The sequence below is a fragment of the Bombina bombina genome, chromosome 1 (assembly GCF_027579735.1).
Source record: "Bombina bombina isolate aBomBom1 chromosome 1, aBomBom1.pri, whole genome shotgun sequence".
NCBI classification, from domain to species: Eukaryota; Metazoa; Chordata; class Amphibia; order Anura; family Bombinatoridae; genus Bombina; species Bombina bombina.
This window is the reverse complement of record NC_069499.1, coordinates 495,475,572-495,496,754: the sequence shown is the minus strand read 5'-3', so window position 1 is coordinate 495,496,754 and position 21,183 is coordinate 495,475,572. Positions and strand designations below refer to the sequence as shown.

At 42.4% G+C, this 21,183-nt stretch overlaps 1 protein-coding gene across 1 annotated transcript in view; it reads right to left on the bottom strand.

Annotated features, from left to right (window-relative positions):
- Positions 1 to 21,183, bottom strand: part of DNAH7 (dynein axonemal heavy chain 7) — a 784,664-nt gene that overhangs the window by 304,409 nt on the left and 459,072 nt on the right. The window contains exon 44 of the mRNA XM_053698573.1: positions 9,337 to 9,522. Within this exon, the coding sequence (XP_053554548.1) occupies positions 9,337 to 9,522 (186 nt within the window). The remainder of the gene's footprint in view (positions 1 to 9,336; positions 9,523 to 21,183) is intronic.

The window sequence follows — 21,183 nt, the reverse complement described above, 5'->3', positions numbered from 1 at the left end:
CCTAAGTTTACATTCCAGCTTTTTAAAATAAAGATACCAAGAGAACAAAGAAAAATGTATAATAGGAGTAAATTAGAAAGCTGTATAAAATTGCATGTTCTATCTGAATCATGAAAGTTTAATTTTGACTAGACTACCTTTAAGCTATCACAAGAATCTGGTACTTGAGGATTGGAGTTGAGAAACACTGCTCTAACATTAGGGTTGCCACCTCATCCATGTTTCCTGGACACTTATGAGTTATACATGCTGCAGGGTGTACAAGTAGGAACATGGATTTCAACCCTGCAGTCTATGAGCATAATTGAAAATAATACAAAACTAAAACTAGAGATCTGAATTCAAGAGAAACAAAAAGTAATTTTTTGTTTTTTGTAATTTTTAGCTAGCAAAACTAATGAATATGTGCAACGGGATATCTTAAACCTTCTGTATAGAAAGGTATAAATCATTTGACTGTAGTGGGCTTGCATAATGTTTTATGTTGCAAGCATGTTTTATGTGTACCATCATTATATTTTAAGGAATCTGGCAAAAGAAAATATTTCTAAAAAAAAAATCAATAAAAACATTATGATGCCAATGAATAATATACACAATAAGAGGGAGATTTTTTGTGTAAAAACAAAACAAAAAATAACAAACATTTTTGGAAAGATTTGCTATATACTTGATAATATTTTCTTTCAAAGTGTCTAATTTTCATTTGCCTAGATTACGAGTCTTGCGTTAGGGTTAAAAATGCAGTGTTGAGAGGTCCCAACGCTGCTTTTTAACGCCCGCTGGTATTACTAGTCTTGCAGGTACAGGTGTACCGCTCACTTTTCTTTCGCGACTCGAAAATACCGCAAATCCATTTACGTCAATTGCGTATCCTATATTTTTAATGGGATGGATGAAGATAGAATATGCCGTCTGGATGAAGACTTCTGCCTGTCTGGAGGACCTCTTCTTCCCGGCTTGGATGAAGACTTCTGCCCGTCTGGCAGACCACTTCTGCCCGGCTTCGTTGAGGACTTCGGCCCGGTTGGGTGAAGACTTCTCAAGGTAGGGTGATCTTCAAGGGGTTAGTGTTAGGTTTTATTAAGGGGGGATTGGGTGGGTTTTAGAGTAGGGTTGGGTGTATGGGTGGTAGGTTTTAATGTTGGGGGGTATTGTACTTTTTTTTACAGGTTAAAGAGCTGATTACTTTGGGGCAATGCCCCGCAAAAAGCCCTTTTAAGGACTATTTGTAATTTAGTATAGGGTAGGGCTTTTTATTATTTTGGGGGGCTTTTTTATTTTATTAGGGGGATTAGATTAGGTGTAATTAGTTTAACAAACTTGTAATTATTTTATTATTTTCTGTAATTTAGTGGGGTTTTTTTTTCGTACTTTAGATAATTTTATTTAATTGTAATTAATTGTATTTAGTTTATTTAATTATAGTGTAGTGTTAGGTGTAATTGTAACTTAGGTTAGGTTTTATTTTGCAGGTAAATTTGTCTTTATTTTATAAGGTAGCTAATAAATACTTAATAACTATTTACCTAGTTAAAATAAATACAAACGTTGTCTGTAAAATTAAAATAAACCCTAAGCTAGATACAATGTAACTATTAGTTATATTGTAGTTAGCTTAGGGTTTATTTTATAGGTATTTAGTTTTAAATAGGAATTATTTAGTTAATTGCAGTTATTTTATTTAGATTTATTTAAATTATATTTAAGTTAGGGGGTGTTAGGGTTAGGGTTAGACTAAGGTTTAGGGGTTAATAACTTTAATATAGTGGTGGCGCCGTTGGGGGCGGCAGCTTAGGGGTTAATAATTGTAGTTAGGTTCCGGCGACATTGGGGGTGGCAGATTAGGGGTTAATAAATATAATGTAGGTGTCGGCGATTTTGGGGGCAACAGATTAGGGGTTCATAAGTATAATGTAGGTGGCGGCGGTGTCCGTAGTGGCAGATTAGGGGTTAATAATATAATGCAGGTGATGGCGATGTTGGGGGCGGCAGATTAGGGGTTAATAAGTGTAAGATTAGGGGTGTTTAGACTTGGGGTTCATGTTAGGGTGTTAGGTGTAGATATAAATGTATTTCCCCATAGGAATCAATGGGGCTGCGTTAGGAGCTGAACGCTGCTTTTTTGCAGGTGTTAGACTTTTTTTCAGCCAGCTCTGCCCCATTGATTCCTATGGGGAAATCGTGCACGAGCACGTTTAGCCAGCTCACCGCTACCGTAAACAGAGCTAGTATTACAGTGAGATGTGGAGCAAACTTTTGCTCAACGCTCACTTTTCTGCGGATAACGCCGGGTTTAAAAAAAAAAAAACGTAATACCAGCGTTGTCTGTAGGTGAGCGGTGAGCAGAAACTGCTTGTTAGCACCGCACAGCTTTACCGACAAAACTCATAATCTACCTGATTATTTGTTAGCTTAAACAACCATTTGACATGGTTATGTTTAATTAGTAACATATTATAAGTACTTTGTATTTCCAATATACAGTGCCTGTGCTGTTTAGTATTCGTCCCATTTTAAACTAAATGAATACTGACCATTCGTGGAACATTTACATTTGTTTTCGTTAATATACACGTTCTACTGCTACAGTGCACCTGCACTAAAGAACCTTCTCCTTTAGTGCAGGATCTGGGAACAGATGCACTAAGCCTCCTGTTAGTGTGGCTGGGTCCCTGTGAAGAAGAGGAATGGGCTACTGAGGTTTTCCAGTGCGCTTAGGTAAAAGTTCCCACAGGAATAGGGCCTTCAATTCCCCCTGTATTTGTTTGAAAAATGTTGTCTTATATTGTATTGTTTCACCATTGTTCTTATATCTTCGTAACCATGAATAGTGCTGCAGAATCTGTTAGCGCTTTATAAATAAAGAATAATAATAAATAAAAAATCTTTAACTATTTAATGGAAACAAATGAATACTGCCGCATTCTGCATTATTCCTTCATTTTCTTTAAATTTCGTGCTGCATTTTTCTTTTTTCATCTCATTAAAATGAAACGAATATCCGTGTTACATTAACGAATGTCCATTTGTTACAAAACAAATGCATATGTCTAATTTGTAGCTTCCAGTAGTGTATTGCTGCTCGTAGACCTTCCTAGGTATGATTTTCAGAAAAGGATACCAAAAGAACAAAGTAAATGTTATAATAGAATTTATTTTAAAAGTCTCTTAAAATTACATGTCCTTTCGGAACCATGAAAGTTCGACTTCTTCCTCCATTTAACATATTTACAAAATGATAGTGTTTCCATTAAAAAAACTAAATTGATGCTTACCTGATAAATGTATTTATTTCCGGATATGGTGAGTCCACGACGTCCTCAATTACTGGTGGGAATATCACTCCTGGCCAGCAGGGAGAGGCAAAGAGCACCACAGCCAAGCTGTTAAGTATCACTCCCCTTCCCACAAACCCCAGTCATTTGACCAAAGGGAAATGGAAAGGGAATAACACAAAGGTGCAGAGGTGCCTGAGGTTTAGTAAAAAATGACTGTCTGAAACAAAACGGGTGGGGTCGTGGACTCACCATATCTGGAAATAAATAAATTTATCAGGTAAACATAAATTTTGTTTTCATTCCTAAGATATGGTGAGTCCACAACGTCCTCAATTACTGGTGGAAACCAATACCCAAGCTAGAGGACACAGATGATAAGGGAGGGAAATTAAGACAGGCAGGCCTAAACCAAAGGCACCACCACTTGAAGAACCTTTCTCCCAAAAGAAGCCTCAGCCGAGGCAAAAGTATCAAATTTGTTAAATTTTGAAAAAGTATGCAGAGAGTACAAAGTTGCAGCCTTGCAAATCTGTTCCACTGAAGCTTCATTTTTGAAAGCCCAAGAAGAGGAGACAGCCCTAGTGGAATGATCTGTTGTTCTATCAGGAGGCTGCTGTCCAGCAATCAATGCAAATTGCAAAATAAATCATACTTCTCAACCAGAAAGAAAGAGAAGTAGCAGTAGCTTTCTGACCCTTACGCTTTCCAGAGAAACAGACAAACAGGGAAGAAGACTGGCGAAAATTCTTAGTCGCCTGTAGGTAGAATTTTAGAGCACACACAACATCCAAGTTGTGCAACAAACGCTCCTTATAAGAAGAAGGATTAGGACACAACAAATGAACAATAATTTCCTGATTAATATTTCTATCTGAAACCACTTTAGGAAGAAAACCCAACTTAGTATGAAGAACCGCCTTATCATCAGGAAATATGATATAAAGCGAATCAAACTGCAAAGCCGAGAGTTCCGAAACTCTCAGAGCAGAGGATATAGCAAAAAGAAACCAAACCTTCCAAGATAATAACTTAATATCTATGGAATGCAAATGCTCAAACGGAGCTAATTGCAAAACTCTAAGAACAAGGTTAAGACTCCAAGGAGGAGCAACAGACTTAAACACAGGCCTTATTCTGGCCAAAGCCTGACAAAAGGATTGAACGTCTAGCACATCCACCAGATGCTTATGCAACAAAATAGATAATGCAGAAATCTGACTTTTCAGAGTACTGACTGACAATCCTTTCTCCAGACCTTCCTGGAGAAAAGACAAAATCTTAGGAATCCTGACCTTACTCCAAGAGTAGCCTTTGGATTCACACCAACAAAAGAATTTATGCCATACATTATGGTAAATCTTTCTAGTAACAGGCTTCCGAGCCTAAATCAAGGTCTCAATGACCGACTCAAAAAAACCATGCTTAGAAAGAACTAAGCGTTCAATCTCCAAGCAGTCAGCTTCCGAGAAACAAGATTTGGATGAAGGAATGGACCCTGAATTAGAAGGTCCTTCCTTAAAGGCAATCTCCAATGTGGGAGAGATGACATCTCCACTAGATCTGCATACCAGATCATGCGAGGCCATGCAGGAGCAATTAGAATTACCGATGCTCTCTCCTGCTTAATACGAGCAATGACTCATGGAAGGAGAGCAAACGGAGGAAACAGATATGCTAGATTCAAATCCGAAGGAACCGCCAGAGCATCTATTAGGGCAGCCTGCGGATCTCTTGACCTTGAACCATACTTTGGAAGCTTGGCGTTCTGTCGAGACGCCATCAGATTCAACTCCGGTATCCCCCATTTGAGGGTTAACCTGGAGAACACTTCTGGATGGAGAGCCCACTCCCCTGGATGAAAAGTCTGTCTGCTCAGTAAGTCCGCTTCACAGTTGCCCACACCTGGAATGTGGATGGCAGATAGACAGCAATTGTGAGCTTCCGCCCACAGAACAATTCGAGACACCTCCTTCATGGCTAAGGAACTCTGAGTTCCTCCCTGGTGGTTGATGTAAGCCACTGAGGGGATATTGTGTGACTGAAACCTGATAAACCAGGCTAAGGACAACTGAGGCCAAGCCATCAGGGCATTGCAAATCATTCTCAACTCCAAAATGTTGATGGGGAGAGAAGACTCCTCCCGAGTCCATAGTCCTTGCCACTTTAACGAGCCCCAGACTGCTCCCCAGCCCAGCAGGCTGGTGTCCGTGGTCACAATCACCCAGGAAGGTCTCCGGAAACACGTGCCCTGAGACAAATGCTCCTGAGAAAGCCACAGAAGAGAGTCTCTTGTTGATCCTGGATTATCCTCTGAGACAGATCCGAATGATCCCAGTTCCATTGACTGAGCATGCATAACTGCAGAGCTCTCAAATGGAATCGAGCAAAAGGAATGATATACATGGAAGTGACCATCAGACCAATTACCTCCATACACTGAGCTACTAATGGCCGAACAGTAGATTGCAGAGAGAGGCAAGAGGAAAGAATCTTGGCTTTTCTGAACTCTGTCAGAAATATCATCATAGATTGGGAATCTATTATCGTCCTTAAGAAAACTACCCTTGTAGCTGGAACAAGGAAACTCTTTTTCCAGAGTCACTTTCCATCCGTGGGAACGTAAAAAAAAGATAATAAGATCTCTGAATGAGAGTTTGCTAAATGAAAAGATGGCGCCTAAACCAATATGTCATCCAGGTAAGGCGCCACTGCATTTCTCCAAAAGTTGATCACTGCCAAGAGAGCTCCCAGAACCTTTTGAGAAAATTCTAGGAGCTGTGGGAAGGCCAAACGGAAGAGTCACAAACTGAAAGTGTTTGTCTAGAAAGGTGAATCTCAGGAACTTGTGATGATCCCTGTGGATGGGAACATGAAGATATGCATCCTTCAGATCTATGGTCGTCATGAACTGACCCTCTTGGACCAAAGGAAGAATGGAACAAATGGTTTCAATTTTGAAGGATGGTACTCTGAGAAACTTGTTGAGACATTTGAGGTCCAGAATAGGACAAAAGGTTCCCTCTTTTTTGGGAACCACGAACAGATTTGAATACAAACCTAGGCCCTGTTCCTTTACAGGAACTGGAATTATCAATCCCAGGGAGGAAAGATCCTGAATACATTTCAAGAATGCCTCTCTCTTTATCTGGTCTGCAGATAATCTTGAGAGGAGAAACCTGCTCCAGGGAGGAAAAACCTTGAATTCTATTCTGTATCCCTGAGATACTAAGTCCACAGCCCAGGGATCTGGGACATCTCGTATCAATGCTTGAAAGAAAAAAGAGAAAGTCTGCCCTCCTGGATTGGGGGCAAACCCTTGATGCTGACTTAGACTCAGCTGCAGGTTTCTTTGAATGCTTCCCCTTGTTCCAAGACTGATTGGGTCTTCAAGAAGACTTGGGATGTTCCTGCTTGGAAGAAGAAGTGGAAGACTTTCCTCTGAAGTTATGAAAGGAATGAAAATTACCTTGACATCCTTTAGGTCTATTCTTCTTATCTTGCTGGTAGAAAAGATCCTTTTCCACCCGTAATATCATAAATTATTTCTGCCAGACCAGGCCCAAACAAGGTCTTACCCTTGTAAGGAATCGATAAAAGCTTGACCTTAGAGGAAACATCCACGATTTCAGCCACAATGCCCTGTGAGCTAGTACCGCAAAGCCAGAAGTCTTGGCTCCCAGCCTAACATCCTGCATAATAGCATCAGAAATAAAAGAATCAGACAAAGCATCAAACCAGAAAGATGCTGTGCTTGTCACCGTGGCAATACACACTGCAGGTTGCCATAGGAGACCTTGATGAACATATATCTTCTTCAAATAAGCCTTCATCTTTTTGTACATTGGGTCTTTAAAAGAGCAGCTATCCTCAATAGGGATAGTAGTTCTCTTAGCCAGAGTAGAAATGGCCATGACTCTTTAATGGAGTCAGCAACGGCTTCTCCCATTTCTGTGAAATAATCTCTGTAGCACGGTCAGGAACCAAAACAGAACAAAAGGTGAAGCGGAGCACCGGCTAGATAAAATATGCAATGTGCTTTATTCCAAATAGGTTAAAAAGTATATATATTTCCAGCAGGCAACACAAAGTGGAAAAAAGTGAATTGTCAAAAATAGGAGTCAACTAGTCCAGCTGACATGTTTCGGCTTACGCCGTTATCAAAGCTGGAACCGGAAACACCTCCGAAGAGGAAGGAACATCAAAGTAATTATTAAGTTTACTTGATTTCTTAGGGTTGACAACGAAAGGAGTATCAGAGTCATCTAAAGTAGCCTAAACCTCCTTTAACAGTACGCGAAGGTGTTTAAGCTTAATTACTACTTCAGCATCAGATGAAGGAATTATACTGTCTGAATCTGAGATTTCACCCTCAGAGGCTACCAACGTATCTTCCTTGATAGATTTGTGAGAGAGGGCAACTTGGTTAGCCGAAGTTGGAGCAGAAACCTTACTATCTGAATCTCTAATTTTCCTCTTGCGTTTTCCCTGTAGCATGGGAATGACAGCTAATGCTGCAGATACCGCTGAGGATACATGGGCAGCAATTTCTGCTTGCAAATATACTCCTCCAGGAGATTTAGAGAAACCGCAGAGCATTGCATGTGACGCTATAAAGGCTTGGGACGTTACAGGAGCAAGCTATTGCATTGCCTGAACAGCATCAGCCTGATAGACATTAGGCTCACCAAAAAAAAAAAAATCTTTACACTGCAATGTCTTTTTAACACATGAGGAACAAAATTGCATAGGAGCAGCGATTTGGGCATCCAAGCACAAAAGACACAAATTCATGGGAGCAGACTCCTGCTCCAAATCAGACATTTTGTCACTTTAAGAAAAAAATCTACTCAAAAATAAATGGATGTTTGTATCTTTTGAAAAATATAACACAAAACATCTACCTATTAAAAAGGTCTGCTTATAAATTAGCTATTTTAATTGTGTCCTTCCCCTCAGCTTAGATATTGTCTAACCCACTGAATGAGGCAAATAAAAACTTTTAGTAAGTAGCAGAGCGTTGCGCTCAAAAACAAAAACATCAGGGAACTCCACACCTCAGCATAGACTGAGGCGCCTACCTGCTCCGCAGACCAAGGATCGGATAGACACACCAGAGAAAACTGCAGAAAATGGATGCTCTTATACTGCAGTCGACCCGCTCCATAGCTCCGTAGGTCTAGAGGAGCGTCACGTGACCGGAGCAAACTAAGGCGCGAAAAAGCGAGGCCCAAACATACACACCACTGTATCGACACAAACATTCCCTTGAGAGAAAATAAAATTTTAACCCCCAGGGAAATTATCAGAGCCAAAAAAGAATGAACCTCTTCATCACATAAAGGGGTTAATATTGTCTCAAACACATGCTCATTAAAGTTCCTGCCCCATGCCTAATCATAATCCTTACCCAAGGATTATTAAAGTCCTAGATGTAAAAATGCAGGAATCTATTTTTCCACAGAAGCTAAATCCTTATTGCTTCTTCTAAGTGCATAGTTTCCCAACTTGGAAGAAAGAGCACTTACCTGCAAATCTGCTGTCCGGCATGTAGACAGTCCACAAGACTTGAAAGGACACAGTTCCTCACAGAGACCTGTAGAAAAGAAAGAACAGAATAAATCTACTCTGGCTTTCTGTACTAGGGCAGCAAACTGTTAGGAAAACGCAGCAAGGCCCACCTCACAAGTTCCTAACTGCTTTAAAACCACTACTACCCTACTGAAGAGATTAACATGGACTATGGCTAGACCCCTTGCTTGTAGTGACAGAATCCAATTTTCTTCAGACATAAAAACTTCACATCCTCCATTGAGTAAAGGCAAAGAGAATGACTGGGGTTTGTAGGAAGGGGAGTGATACTTAACAGCTTGGCTGTGGTGCTATTTGCCTACTCCTGCTGGCCAGGAGTGATATTCCCACCAGTAATTGAGGACGTTGTGGAGTCACCATATCTTAGGAAAGAAAACAATAATTATTTATGTTATATTATTCAGACACTATGATTTCTTTTGCTATATATTATGTACAATGTAATTAGAGACCGAAAATAATTTACCTGTCTATAGCTAGATGTGAATGCTCCTTGGTAAGCCACTATCCCACCTGAAATGAGAATATCTCCAGTGAGATTTATGCAAAGTTTTCCCAACTCAACTGCTGTTAGGCTCCACCGAGTTTTCTCACCACCTAATCCGCCAATTAGCTGCTCTGCACGAACCAATTTTTTGCTGCACAGATCAACCTGAAAAACAGATATCCAGTAGTAATTTGGATCATGAAAAAAACACATTTCCAGTTGTATACATATTAATAATAACCGTTGTATAACCAGGTGTATCATTATTAGAATTGTGTTTTCCTTTTTAAACATATTACACAATTAATAATTAAATAATTATATAAAAACAATAGTAAATGACCATAAGCCTATCTGAATTATAACAAGAGCTCAGAATTACTTTCAATAGTCTGTAGAAATAAAAGTACATTGATTGTTAGAGGACCATTTTCTTGTTGCCTAAGACAGTTGGTTCACACTAAATTGAGCAAATAGGCACATATATGAAAGTATGGGTGACTTCAGGTGTTGCAGCATACAGAGGTATTTAAGACTCTCTGGATTCTTATCTATGTCTAGAGTCAGAATAAGCATCTAATCTATTTTACACTGACTATCTGTTCAGGCTAAATTTATAGATATTTGTTGAGCCTTGATCAGGTTTGTAATTATTTGACCATCATTTCACCTGTTTTCTACAAATTAATTAGTGGGTGTTGTTATCATCAACATCTATAGGTACGTGCGCAATAATGAAATAACACACTTTAAATGAGAACTGATTGCTAATGGATTAAAAGCATTACAACCAGAACAACTTTGGAAATTCACTTAAAAAAAGGTCAATGTGAATGTTTTTTGTGTGTCTATCTTGTTAGTCTCGCTGGACAGAACAAGAAGTTTCTCAGAGGCCTAGTAGACAAAAAACAGAATTTATGCTTACCTGATAAATTACTTTCTCCAACGGTGTGTCCGGTCCACGGCGTAATCCTTACTTGTGGGATATCTCTTCCCCAACAGGAAATGGCAAAGAGTCCCAGCAAAGCTGGCCATATAGTCCCTCCTAGGCTCCGCCCACCCCAGTCATTCGACCGACGGACAGGAGGAAATATATATAGGAGAAACCATATGGTACCGTGGTGACTGTAGTTAGAGAAAATAATTCATCAGACCTGATTAAAAAACCAGGGCGGGCCGTGGACTGGACACACCGTTGGAGAAAGTAATTTATCAGGTAAGCATAAATTCTGTTTTCTCCAACATTGGTGTGTCTGGTCCACGGCATCATCCTTACTTGTGGGAACCAATACCAAAGCTTTAGGACACGGATGAAGGGAGGGAGCAAATCAGGTTACCTAAACGGAAGGCACCACAGCTTGCAAAACCTTTCTCCCAAAAATAGCCTCCGAAGAAGCAAAAGTATCAAATTTGTAAAATTTGGCAAAAGTGTGCAGTGAAGACCAAGTCGCTGCCTTACATATCTGGTCAACAGAAGCCTCGTTCTTGAAGGCCCATGTGGAAGCCACAGCCCTAGAGGAGTGAGCTGTGATTCTTTCAGGAGGCTGCCGTCCGGCAGTCTCATAAGCCAATCGGATGATGCTTTTAAGCCAAAAGGAAAGAGAGGTAGAAGTCGCTTTTTGACCTCTCCTTTTACCAGAATAAACAACAAACAAGGAAGATGTTTGTCTAAAAACTTTTGTAGCCTCTAAATAGAATTTTAGAGCACGGACTACGTCCAAATTGTGTAACAAACGTTCCTTCTTTGAAACTGGATTCGGACATAAAGAAGGTACAACTATCTCCTGGTTAATATTTTTGTTAGAAACAACCTTAGGAAGAAAACCAGGCTTAGTACGCAAAACCACCTTATCTGCATGGAACACCAGATAGGGCGGAGAACACTGCAGAGCAGATAACTCTGAAACTCTTCTAGCAGAAGAAATTGCAACCAAAAACAAAACTTTCCAAGATAGTAACTTAATATCTATGGAATGTAAAGGTTCAAACGGAACCCCTTGAAGAACTGAAAGAACTAGATTTAGACTCCAGGGAGGAGTCAAAGGTCTGTAAACAGGCTTGATCCTAACCAGAGCCTGAACAAATGCTTGAACATCTGGCACAGCTGCCAGTCTTTTGTGTAGTAAGACAGATAAAGCAGAGATCTGTCCCTTTAGAGAACTTGCAGATAATCCTTTCTCCAAACCTTCTTGTAAAAAGGAGAGAATCTTAGGAATTTTTATCTTATTCCATGGGAATCCTTTGGATTCACACCAACAGATATATCTTTTCCATATTTTATGGTAAATCTTTCTAGTTACCGGTGTTCTGGCCTGAACCAGAGTATCTATCACAGAATCTGAAAACCCACGCTTCGATAGAATCAAGCGTTCAATCTCCAAGCCGTCAGCTGGAGGGAGACCAGATTTGGATGTTCGAATAGACCCTGAACAAGAAGGTCCTGTCTCAAAGGTAGCTTCCATGGTGGAACCGATGACATATTCACCAGGTCTGCATACCAAGTTCTGTGTGGCCACGCAGGAGCTATCAAGATCACCGAGGCCCTCTCCTGATTGATCCTGGCTACCAGCCTGGGAATGAGAGGAAACGGTGGAAATAAATAAGCTAGGTTGAAGGTCCAAGGTGCTACTAGTGCATCTACTAGAGTCGCCTTGGGATCCCTGGATCTGGACCCGTAGCAAGGAACCTTGAAGTTCTGACGAGACGCCATCAGATCCATGTCTGGAATGCCCCATAATTGAGTTATTTGGGCAAAGATCTCCGGATGGAGTTCCCACTCCCCCGGATGGAATGTCTGACGACTCAGAAAATCCGCCTCCCAGTTTTCCACACCTGGGATGTGGATCGCAGACAGGTGGCAGGAGTGATCCTCCGCCCATTGAATTATTTTGGTCACTTCTTTCATCGCCAGGGAACTCCTTGTTCCCCCCTGATGATTGATATACACAACGGTCGTCATGTTGTCTGATTGGAACCTTATGAATCTGGCCTTTGCTAGTTGAGGCCAAGCTCTGAGAGCATTGAATATTGCTCTCAGTTCCAGAATGTTTATCGGGAGAAGAGACTCTTCCCGAGACCATAGACCCTGAGCTTTCAGGGATTCCCAGACCGCGCCCCAGCCCACTAGACTGGCGTCAGTCGTAACAATGACCCACTCTGGTCTGCGGAAGCTCATTCCCTGGGACAGATGGTCCAGGGTCAGCCACCAACGGAGTGAATCTCTGGTCTTCTGATCTACTTGAATCATTGGAGACAAGTCTGTATAGTCCCCATTACACTGTTTGAGCATGCACAGTTGTAATGGTCTTAGATGAATTTGTGCAAAAGGAACTATGTCCATTGCTGCAACCATCAACCCTACTACTTCCATGCACTGTGCTATGGAAGGACGAGGAACAGAATGAAGAACTTGACAAGTGCTTAGAAGTTTTGACTTTCTGACCTCTGTCAGAAAAATCCTCATTTCTAAGGAATCTATTATTGTTCCCAAGAAGGGAACTCTTGTCGACGGAGACAGAGAACTTTTTTCTATGTTCACCTTCCATCCGTGTGATCTGAGAAAGGCCAGAACGATGTCTGTATGAGCCTTTGCTTTTGACAGGGACGACGCTTGTATTAGAATGTCGTCCAAGTAAGGTACTACTGCAATGCCCCTCGGTCTTAGAACCGCTAGAAGGGACCCTAGTACCTTTGTGAAAATCCTTGGAGCAGTGGCTAACCCGAATGGGAGGGCCACAAACTGGTAATGCTTGTCCAGAAAAGCGAACCTTAGGAACTGATGATGTTCTTTGTGGATAGGAATATGTAGGTACGCATCCTTTAGATCCACGGTAGTCATAAATTGACTTTCCTGGATAGTGGGTAGAATCGTTCGAATGGTTTCCATCTTGAACGATGGTACCCTGAGAAATTTGTTTAGGATCTTCAAATCCAAAATTGGTCTGAAAGTTCCCTCTTTTTTGGGAACTACGAACAGATTGGAATAAAATCCCATTCCTTGTTCCTTTATTGGAACTGGGTGTATCACTCCCATCTTTAACAGGTCTTCTACACAATGTAAGAACGCCTGTCTCTTTATTTGGTTTGAGGATAAGTGAGACATGTGGAACCTTCCCCTTGGGGGTAGTTCCCTGAATTCCAGGAGATAACCCTGAGAAACTATTTCTAGCGCCCAGGGATCCTGAACATCTCTTGCCCAAGCCTGAGCAAAGAGAGAGAGTCTGCCCCCCACTAGATCCGGTCCCGGATCGGGGGCTACTCCTTCATGCTGTTTTGTTAGCAGCGGCAGGCTTCTTGGCCTGCTTACCCTTGTTCCAGCCTTGCATCGGTTTCCAGGCTGGTTTGGGTTGTGAGGCATTACCCTCTTGCTTAGAGGATGCAGAATTAGAGGCCGGTCCATTCCTGAAATTGCGAAAGGAACGAAAATTAGACTTATTTTTGGCCTTGAAAGGCCTATCTTGTGGAAGGGCGTGGCCCTTTCCCCCAGTGATGTCTGAAATAATCTCTTTCAATTCTGGTCCAAATAGAGTTTTACCTTTGAAAGGGATGTTAAGCAATTTTGTCTTGGATGACACATCCGCTGATCAAGACTTTAGCCAAAGCGCTCTGCGCGCCACGATAGCAAACCCTGAATTTTTCGCCGCTAATCTAGCTAATTGCAAAGCGGCATCTAAAATAAAAGAGTTAGCCAACTTAAGTGCGTGAACTCTGTCCATAACCTCCTCATATGGAGTCTCTCTACTAAGCGAGTTTTCTAGTTCCTCGAACCAGAACCACGCTGCTGTAGTGACAGGAACAATGCACAAAATGGGTTGTAGAAGGTAACCTTGCTGTACAAAAATCTTTTTAAGCAAACCCTCCAATTTTTTATCCATAGGATCTTTGAAAGCACAACTATCTTCGATAGGAATAGTAGTGCGTTTGTTTAGAGTAGAAACTGCCCCCTCGACCTTAGGGACTGTCTGCCATAAGTCCTTTCTGGGGTCGACCATAGGAAATAATTTCTTAAATATAGGGGGGGGAACAAAAGGTATGCCGGGCTTTTCCCACTCCTTATTTACTATGTCCGCCACCCGCTTGGGTATAGGAAAAGCGTCGGGGTGCACCGGAACCTCTAGGAACTTGTCCATCTTGCATAATTTCTCTGGAATGACCAAGTTGTCACAATCATCCAGAGTAGATAACACCTCCTTAAGCAGTGCACGGAGATGTTCTAATTTAAATTTAAATGTCACAACATCAGGTTCAGCTTGTTGAGAAATTTTTCCTGAATCTGAAATTTCCCCATCTGACAAAACCTCCCTCATGGCCCCTTCAGATTGGTGTGAGGGTATGACAGAACAATTATCATCAGCGCCCTGCTGCTCTTCAGTGTTTAAAACAGAGCAATCGCGCTTTCTCTGATAAGTAGGCATTTTGGATAAAATATTTGCTATGGAGTTATCCATTGTGATGATAGCAGGATGTGATGTCACTAGCATGTGGGCGGGGCTTAGGTCCGGTGTCTGTGGCGCAGTTAGTTTAGTACAATCAACCTGTCTGGATGTGTATTGCTATGCTCTGTAATAAAATAGAGTTGTACCATCATTGCTGTGTCCTGCATATGTCCTGCATCTCATGACATGGTGTCAGAAGTTCTGGACTACGCTTCTGTTTCTGATGATGACGATGTCAAAGTTTACCCCACCTGAGCCTTTTGACTTTTCTCAGCCTGCAGCTTGGCCCACATGGCGTCAGCGGTTTCAGCGCTTCAGGATTGCATCCAAACTGAACAAGGAGAGTGGTGAAGTACAAGTTAATTTTCTTTTATATTCTATGGGGATAGATGTAGAGCCAGTGTTCAATGCTTTTACTTTCCAAGAAGGGGACGAAGTTAACTTTGATATAGTTATGGATAAACTCAGTGCCCACTTTGTGCCCAAAAGAAATGTGATTCATGAGAGAGCTTGTTTTCACAAACGTAATCAGCGTGTGGGAGAATCTGTGGAGTCATTTGTGCGCAGCCTGTATGAATTAGCTGAATTCTGTGAGTTTGGTGTTGCTAAAGAAGAACAAATCAGAGACAGAATAGTTATTGGAATTGCAGATGCTGAAGTCTCCCTGAAGCTGCAGTTAGAGCCTGATTTAACGTTAGACGGGGCTATTAGGATGGCCCGCCAGAGTGAACTGGTGAAAAAGCAAAGTGCTGATCTGAGGTCTGAGAGTATTGTGGATGAAGTGCAACAGTCTAGGAAAATTACTAGTGAAAGGCACAGTGTGAGCGGTAGATCTAAAGTACTGGAAAGGCCTAGAAGTGGATGGGCGCAACATGGCCGATGCACACGGTGCTACCGGGCTCATGATCAGAGTGCTATATGCCCGGCCAGAGATAAAAGATGCAGAAAATGTAACAGAATAGGCCATTTTGAAGTGGTGTGTAAAACTGAATACATTAAGGAGATGCAGGTGGACAGTGACCAGGAGGGTCAGGAAGTGTCTTTTGTGGGGTCTGTTGTGGAACAGACAAGCTCAGAGGAAGATTGGAAAGTTACCTTTACTGTAATGGGAGCCAATGTTGATTTTAAGATTGACACAGGAGCTGATATCACTGTAATGTCTTTTGCTGAATTTATGAAACTGCCTCGACAGCCCCAGCTGGCGAAGGTTACTACAAATGTTCATAGTCCTGGTGGCCGCATTGATTGTGTGGGGAAATTTCTTGCCAGCTGTGAGTACAAACAAAGGAAGTTCACCATGTGGGTGCATGTGATCCGAGGTCAGTGTGTTAACAGTTTATTGAGCAGAAAAGCAGCCTGTGACTTGGGCCTCGTGGCCAGAGTGAATGAGATCTCTGAAGATATGTTTGGCGAGTTGGGCCTACTGAGCTGCAAACCTGTCCGTATAGCACTTAAAAGTGACGCAGTCCCGTACAGTATTTCTACTCCTCGTAGAATTCCGTTCCCGCTCATGCCTCAAGTGGAGAAAGAGCTCATGCGCATGAAGTCTATGGGGGTTATTGAAGAGGTTGTTGAAGCAACTGATTGGTGTGCCCCCATTGTTCCAGTTGCAAAGAAAAACGGAAAGGTGCGCATCTGTGTGGACCTGAAAAGGTTGAATGAGGCAGTGAAGAGGGAGAGATTTGTGCTGCCGACACTGGAAGATATAGCCCCGAAGTTGGCTGGGGTGAAGTTCTTTTCCACATTAGACGCTTCTAGCGGCTTTTGGCAGATCCCCCTGGATCCAAAGTGCTGCAAACTGACTACCTTTATCACTCCGGTAGGTCGGTTCTGTTTCTGCAGACTTCCCTTTGGGATATCCTCCGCTCCTGAGATCTTTCAGAGGGAAATGAGTTCTCTCCTGAGTGGCCACGTGGGCACAGCAGTCGTCATGGACGACATTCTAGTGTATGGGTCTACAGTGGAGGAGCATGATCAGCGTTTGAGTTGTGTGCTGCAGGCTATCAAAGAGTCTGGGCTGAAGCTGAATAAAGAAAAATGTCATTTTAGGAAAACTGAATTATGCTACTTTGGGCATATCATCAACGGGGATGGCATCAAGCCGGACCCCGAGAAAATTCGGGCTATCGAACAGATGAAAAGCCCTTCTGATGTACATGAGCTGAGACAGATATTGGGCCTTGTAAATTACGTGGGCAAGTTTCTTCCAGATTTATCTACAGTTTTGCACCCTATCACAGAGTTGCTTAAGAAAGATGTTGCCTGGGTCTGGGGACCCTCACAAGAAAAAGCGTTCCTGCATGCTAAGTCCCTGCTGGGGTCTGCCCCAGTGCTGGGGTTCTACGACCCTTCAAAAAAGACTGTGGTTAGTGCTGATGCAAGCAGTTATGGGTTGGGGGCTGCACTCCTGCAGCTGAATGACAACAAACTACAGCCCATCGCCTACTGTTCCCGCACACTGACGGCTGCGGAGTCAAAATACGCTCAAATTGAGAAAGAGTGCCTGGCTGCAGTTTGGGCCTGTGAGCGCTTTCAGCGTTATCTAGTGGGTTTGGAGAAATTTAGTCTGGAAACTGACCACAAACCGCTAGTCCCTCTTATCAATTCTTATGACATCGACAAAACACCCTTGAGATGCCAGAGACTTTTAATGAGACTACTCAGGTTCAATGTTCAGGCAGTGCATGTGCCGGGGAAGCAGCTGGTTGTGGCAGATACACTGTCCAGGCTCCCGCTGGCTGCTGCTGAAGAATCCTCCACAGAGTCGGATGTAAAAGTGTATGTTGATTCAGTTCTGGCCTCTAAGTCCATTTCTTCAAGGAAACTGGAAGAGATAAAGAAAGAGACATATTTGGACACAGATCTGCAAGAAGTTATAAGGTACATAAGAGATGGCTGGCCCGAGAGCCGGGCAGCCTGGATGTCTTTAAATGCTTACCAGCCAGAGAGGTCGCAGCTCACGGAGCTGGAGGGGTTGGTGCTGTTCCAAGACCGTATTGTAATTCCTGTCAGCATGAGGAAGGAGATGTTAAACAGGATTCACGATGGCCACTTAGGCATTACAAAGTGCAGAGAAAGAGCAGCTACAGCTGTGTGGTGGCCTGGGATCAGCTCCGACATTGCAAATCACGTGTCTAAATGTGCCTTTTGCCGGGAACGCCGGCCTACTCAGAGAAGGGAGCCCTTAATGTCTACTCCGCTGCCTGCGGGGCCGTGGCAGAAAATAGCTGCTGATTTGTGCGAACTGCACGGGAAAAAGTTTCTTGTTGTTATCGACTACTATTCCAGGTATTTGGAAATAGCACCCCTGAATGATATCACAAGTCAGGCCGTTATCATTCGCCTGAAGAGCTTGTTCGCCCGCTGGGGCATTCCAATGGAGCTGGTGAGCGATAATGGCATGCAGTTCGCTTCTACAGAGTTCAGTGCTTTCAGCAGGGAATATGATTTTGTACATTCCACGTCAAGTCCACATTATCCGCAGGCCAACGGAATGGCTGAAAGGGCAGTTCAAACAACAAAATTCATTCTAAAGCAATCTGAACCGTACCTAGCCCTCTTGTCATACAGGGCGACGCCCATTCAAGCCACCGGGTTTAGCCCGGCACAGCTGATGCTAGGACGCCAGATTCGCACCACTTTACCCTCAGTGGGTGTCTTCAAGCCGCCTGGCCCTGTTCCTCGGGACGAAGTCCTTAGGAGGGATGAAGAGGCCAAAAAGGGTTATCGTTTCTTCTACGACAGGAGACATTCTGTCAGGCCTTTACAGGAACTGAAAGCGGGCCAAAGTGTCAGAATTAAACTGGATGATGAGAAGAAATGGAAGACGCCTGCTACGGTAGTGGGCCGCTCTCCAGAACCAAGGTCTTACACAGTCCTTACAGAGGGAGGGACGGTTACACGCCGTAACCGAAGACATCTTCAGCCTGTACCTGAGAGTCTGGAACCGGATACCTCAGTACCACCGCCGGTGGGATCCCCTGTTCTAAGAGAGGTGCCTTCCCCTCAGCAAGATCATAGCGGGGATATATCTTTGCCTCCAGCAGACTCTTGTTCACCATCTTCTGTATCAGAGGACAGTTCATGCAAAGTTACATCAAGCGGAAGAGTGGTGAGGCTTCCGGCCCGATACAGGGACTGACTTTAGCTAGAACAGTGACCGGAAGTATGGGCAGAATAATCCCATGGTCACTGTGGACTAGGGTAGTCTACCCCGATGTCCAAGTCAGGATGTAATTTATTTGTTCATGTTTTCTAATCTATCTGTTTTTATAATGTTCTAAAACAAAATGTTGTTGTATACCCTGTTGGTGTACCTTGTTATTTAATATATGCGAATGTATGCTTTGTCTTTGAAAAAGGGGAAGATGTGATGATAGCAGGATGTGATGTCACTAGCATGTGGGCGGGGCTTAGGTCCGGTGTCTGTGGCGCAGTTAGTTTAGTACAATCAACCTGTCTGGATGTGTATTGCTATGCTCTGTAATAAAATAGAGTTGTACCATCATTGCTGTGTCCTGCATATGTCCTGCATCTCATGACATCCATTACAGCCGTTAATTGTTGCATGGTAATAAGCATTGGCGCACTAGATGTACTAGGGGCCTCCTGTGTGGGCAAAACTGGTGTAGACACAGTAGGAGATGATGTAGTATCATGTTTACTCCCCTCATCTGAGGAATCATCTTGGGCAATTTCATTATCTGTGGCAGTACTGTCCTTACTTTGTTTGGATGGACGCTATGGCACAATTATCACATAAATTTAAATGGGGAGACACATTGGCTTTCATACATATAGAACATAGCTTATCCGAAGGCACAGACATGTTAAACTGGCTTAAACTTGTCAACAAAGCACAAAAACGTTTTAAAACAAAACCGTTACTGTCTCTTTAAATTTTAAACAGAAAACACTTTATTACTGAATATGTGAAAAAGTATGAAGGAATTGTTCAAAAATTAACAAAATTTCATCACAGTGTCTTAAAGCATTAAGAGTATTGCACACCAAATTTCAGAGTTTTAACCCTTAAAATAACGGAACCGGAGCCGTTTACAAATTTAACCCCTATACAGTCCCAGCTATAGCCTTTGCTGAGACCCAACCAAGCCCAGAGGGGAATACGATACCAATTGACACCTTCTAGAAGCCTTTCCAGCAAATTTCAGATCCTCACACATGCATCTGCATGCCCTGCTCTCAAAAAACAACTGCGCAGTAATGGCGCGAAAATGAGGCTCAGTCTACAACTAGGAAGGGTCCTGACTGGAAAAGGTGTCTAACATAGTGCCTGCCGTTTAATAAACGTTCCCCAAGTTTATAAATGCGAATTGTCAGCATAAATATGAATAAAATGCCCAAATAAAGCAATCGATTTAGCCCATAAAAATGTCTACCAGTTTTTTAGCCCATATTAAGCCCTTTATTCTGTTTGTTTGACTAAGAAAATGGCTTACCGGTCCCCATGAGGGGAAATGACAGCCTTCCAGCATTACATGGTCTTGTTAGAAATATGGCTAGTCATACCTTAAGCAGAAAAGTCTGCTAACTGTTTCCCCCAACTGAAGTTACTTCATCTCAACAGTCCTATGTGGAAACAGCAATCGATTTTAGTTACTGTCTGCTAAAATCATCTTCCTCTCACAAACAGAAATCTTCATCCTTTTCTGTTTCAGAGTAAATAGTACATACCAGCACTATTTTAAAATAACAAACACTTGATAGAAGAATAAAAACTACATTTAAACACCAAAAAACTCTTAACCATCTCCGTGGAGATGTTGCCTGTGCAACGGCAAAGAGAATGACTGTGGTGGGCAGAGCCTAGGAGGGACTATATGGCCAGCTTTTCTGGGACTCTTTGCCATTTCCTGTTGGGGAAGAGATATCCCACAAGTAAGGATGACGCCGTGGACCGGACACACCAATGTTGGTGAAAGTATGTGCTAAATTGTAGAAAAAGAAGAAATGCAATGGCACTACACTAATGTCTGTGGGAATGCCCTATAAGTAAATGAGGAGTTAGCCATGTGCATTATAGGGGCATGGTCAATATTTTTCATTAAGGCATTATTGCCCATGTGAAGTGTTTCAGCTCACAAACATGTCAAGCTGTATCAAAGCTGACAAGGATATCACAGTTTTTTTCATTTACTTTTTTAAATTCTCTTTTGTGCTGATGTTAAAGGTGAATGTTTTACACTGGGTTTTTTGTCTGGTGTCTGTGACTAGCTCTTGCAGTGTCCGCCACAACCTTAGTATATCTTTTCTTTCTGATTAAATAATAGGAAGAAGGAAAAAAAAATCTGTAGTGTGAATAAAGTAAGTGGCTTGTCAAGAGACTGCTAGCGATATTGGGTGATAAGTTATGGAATAAATAAAGCCTGAG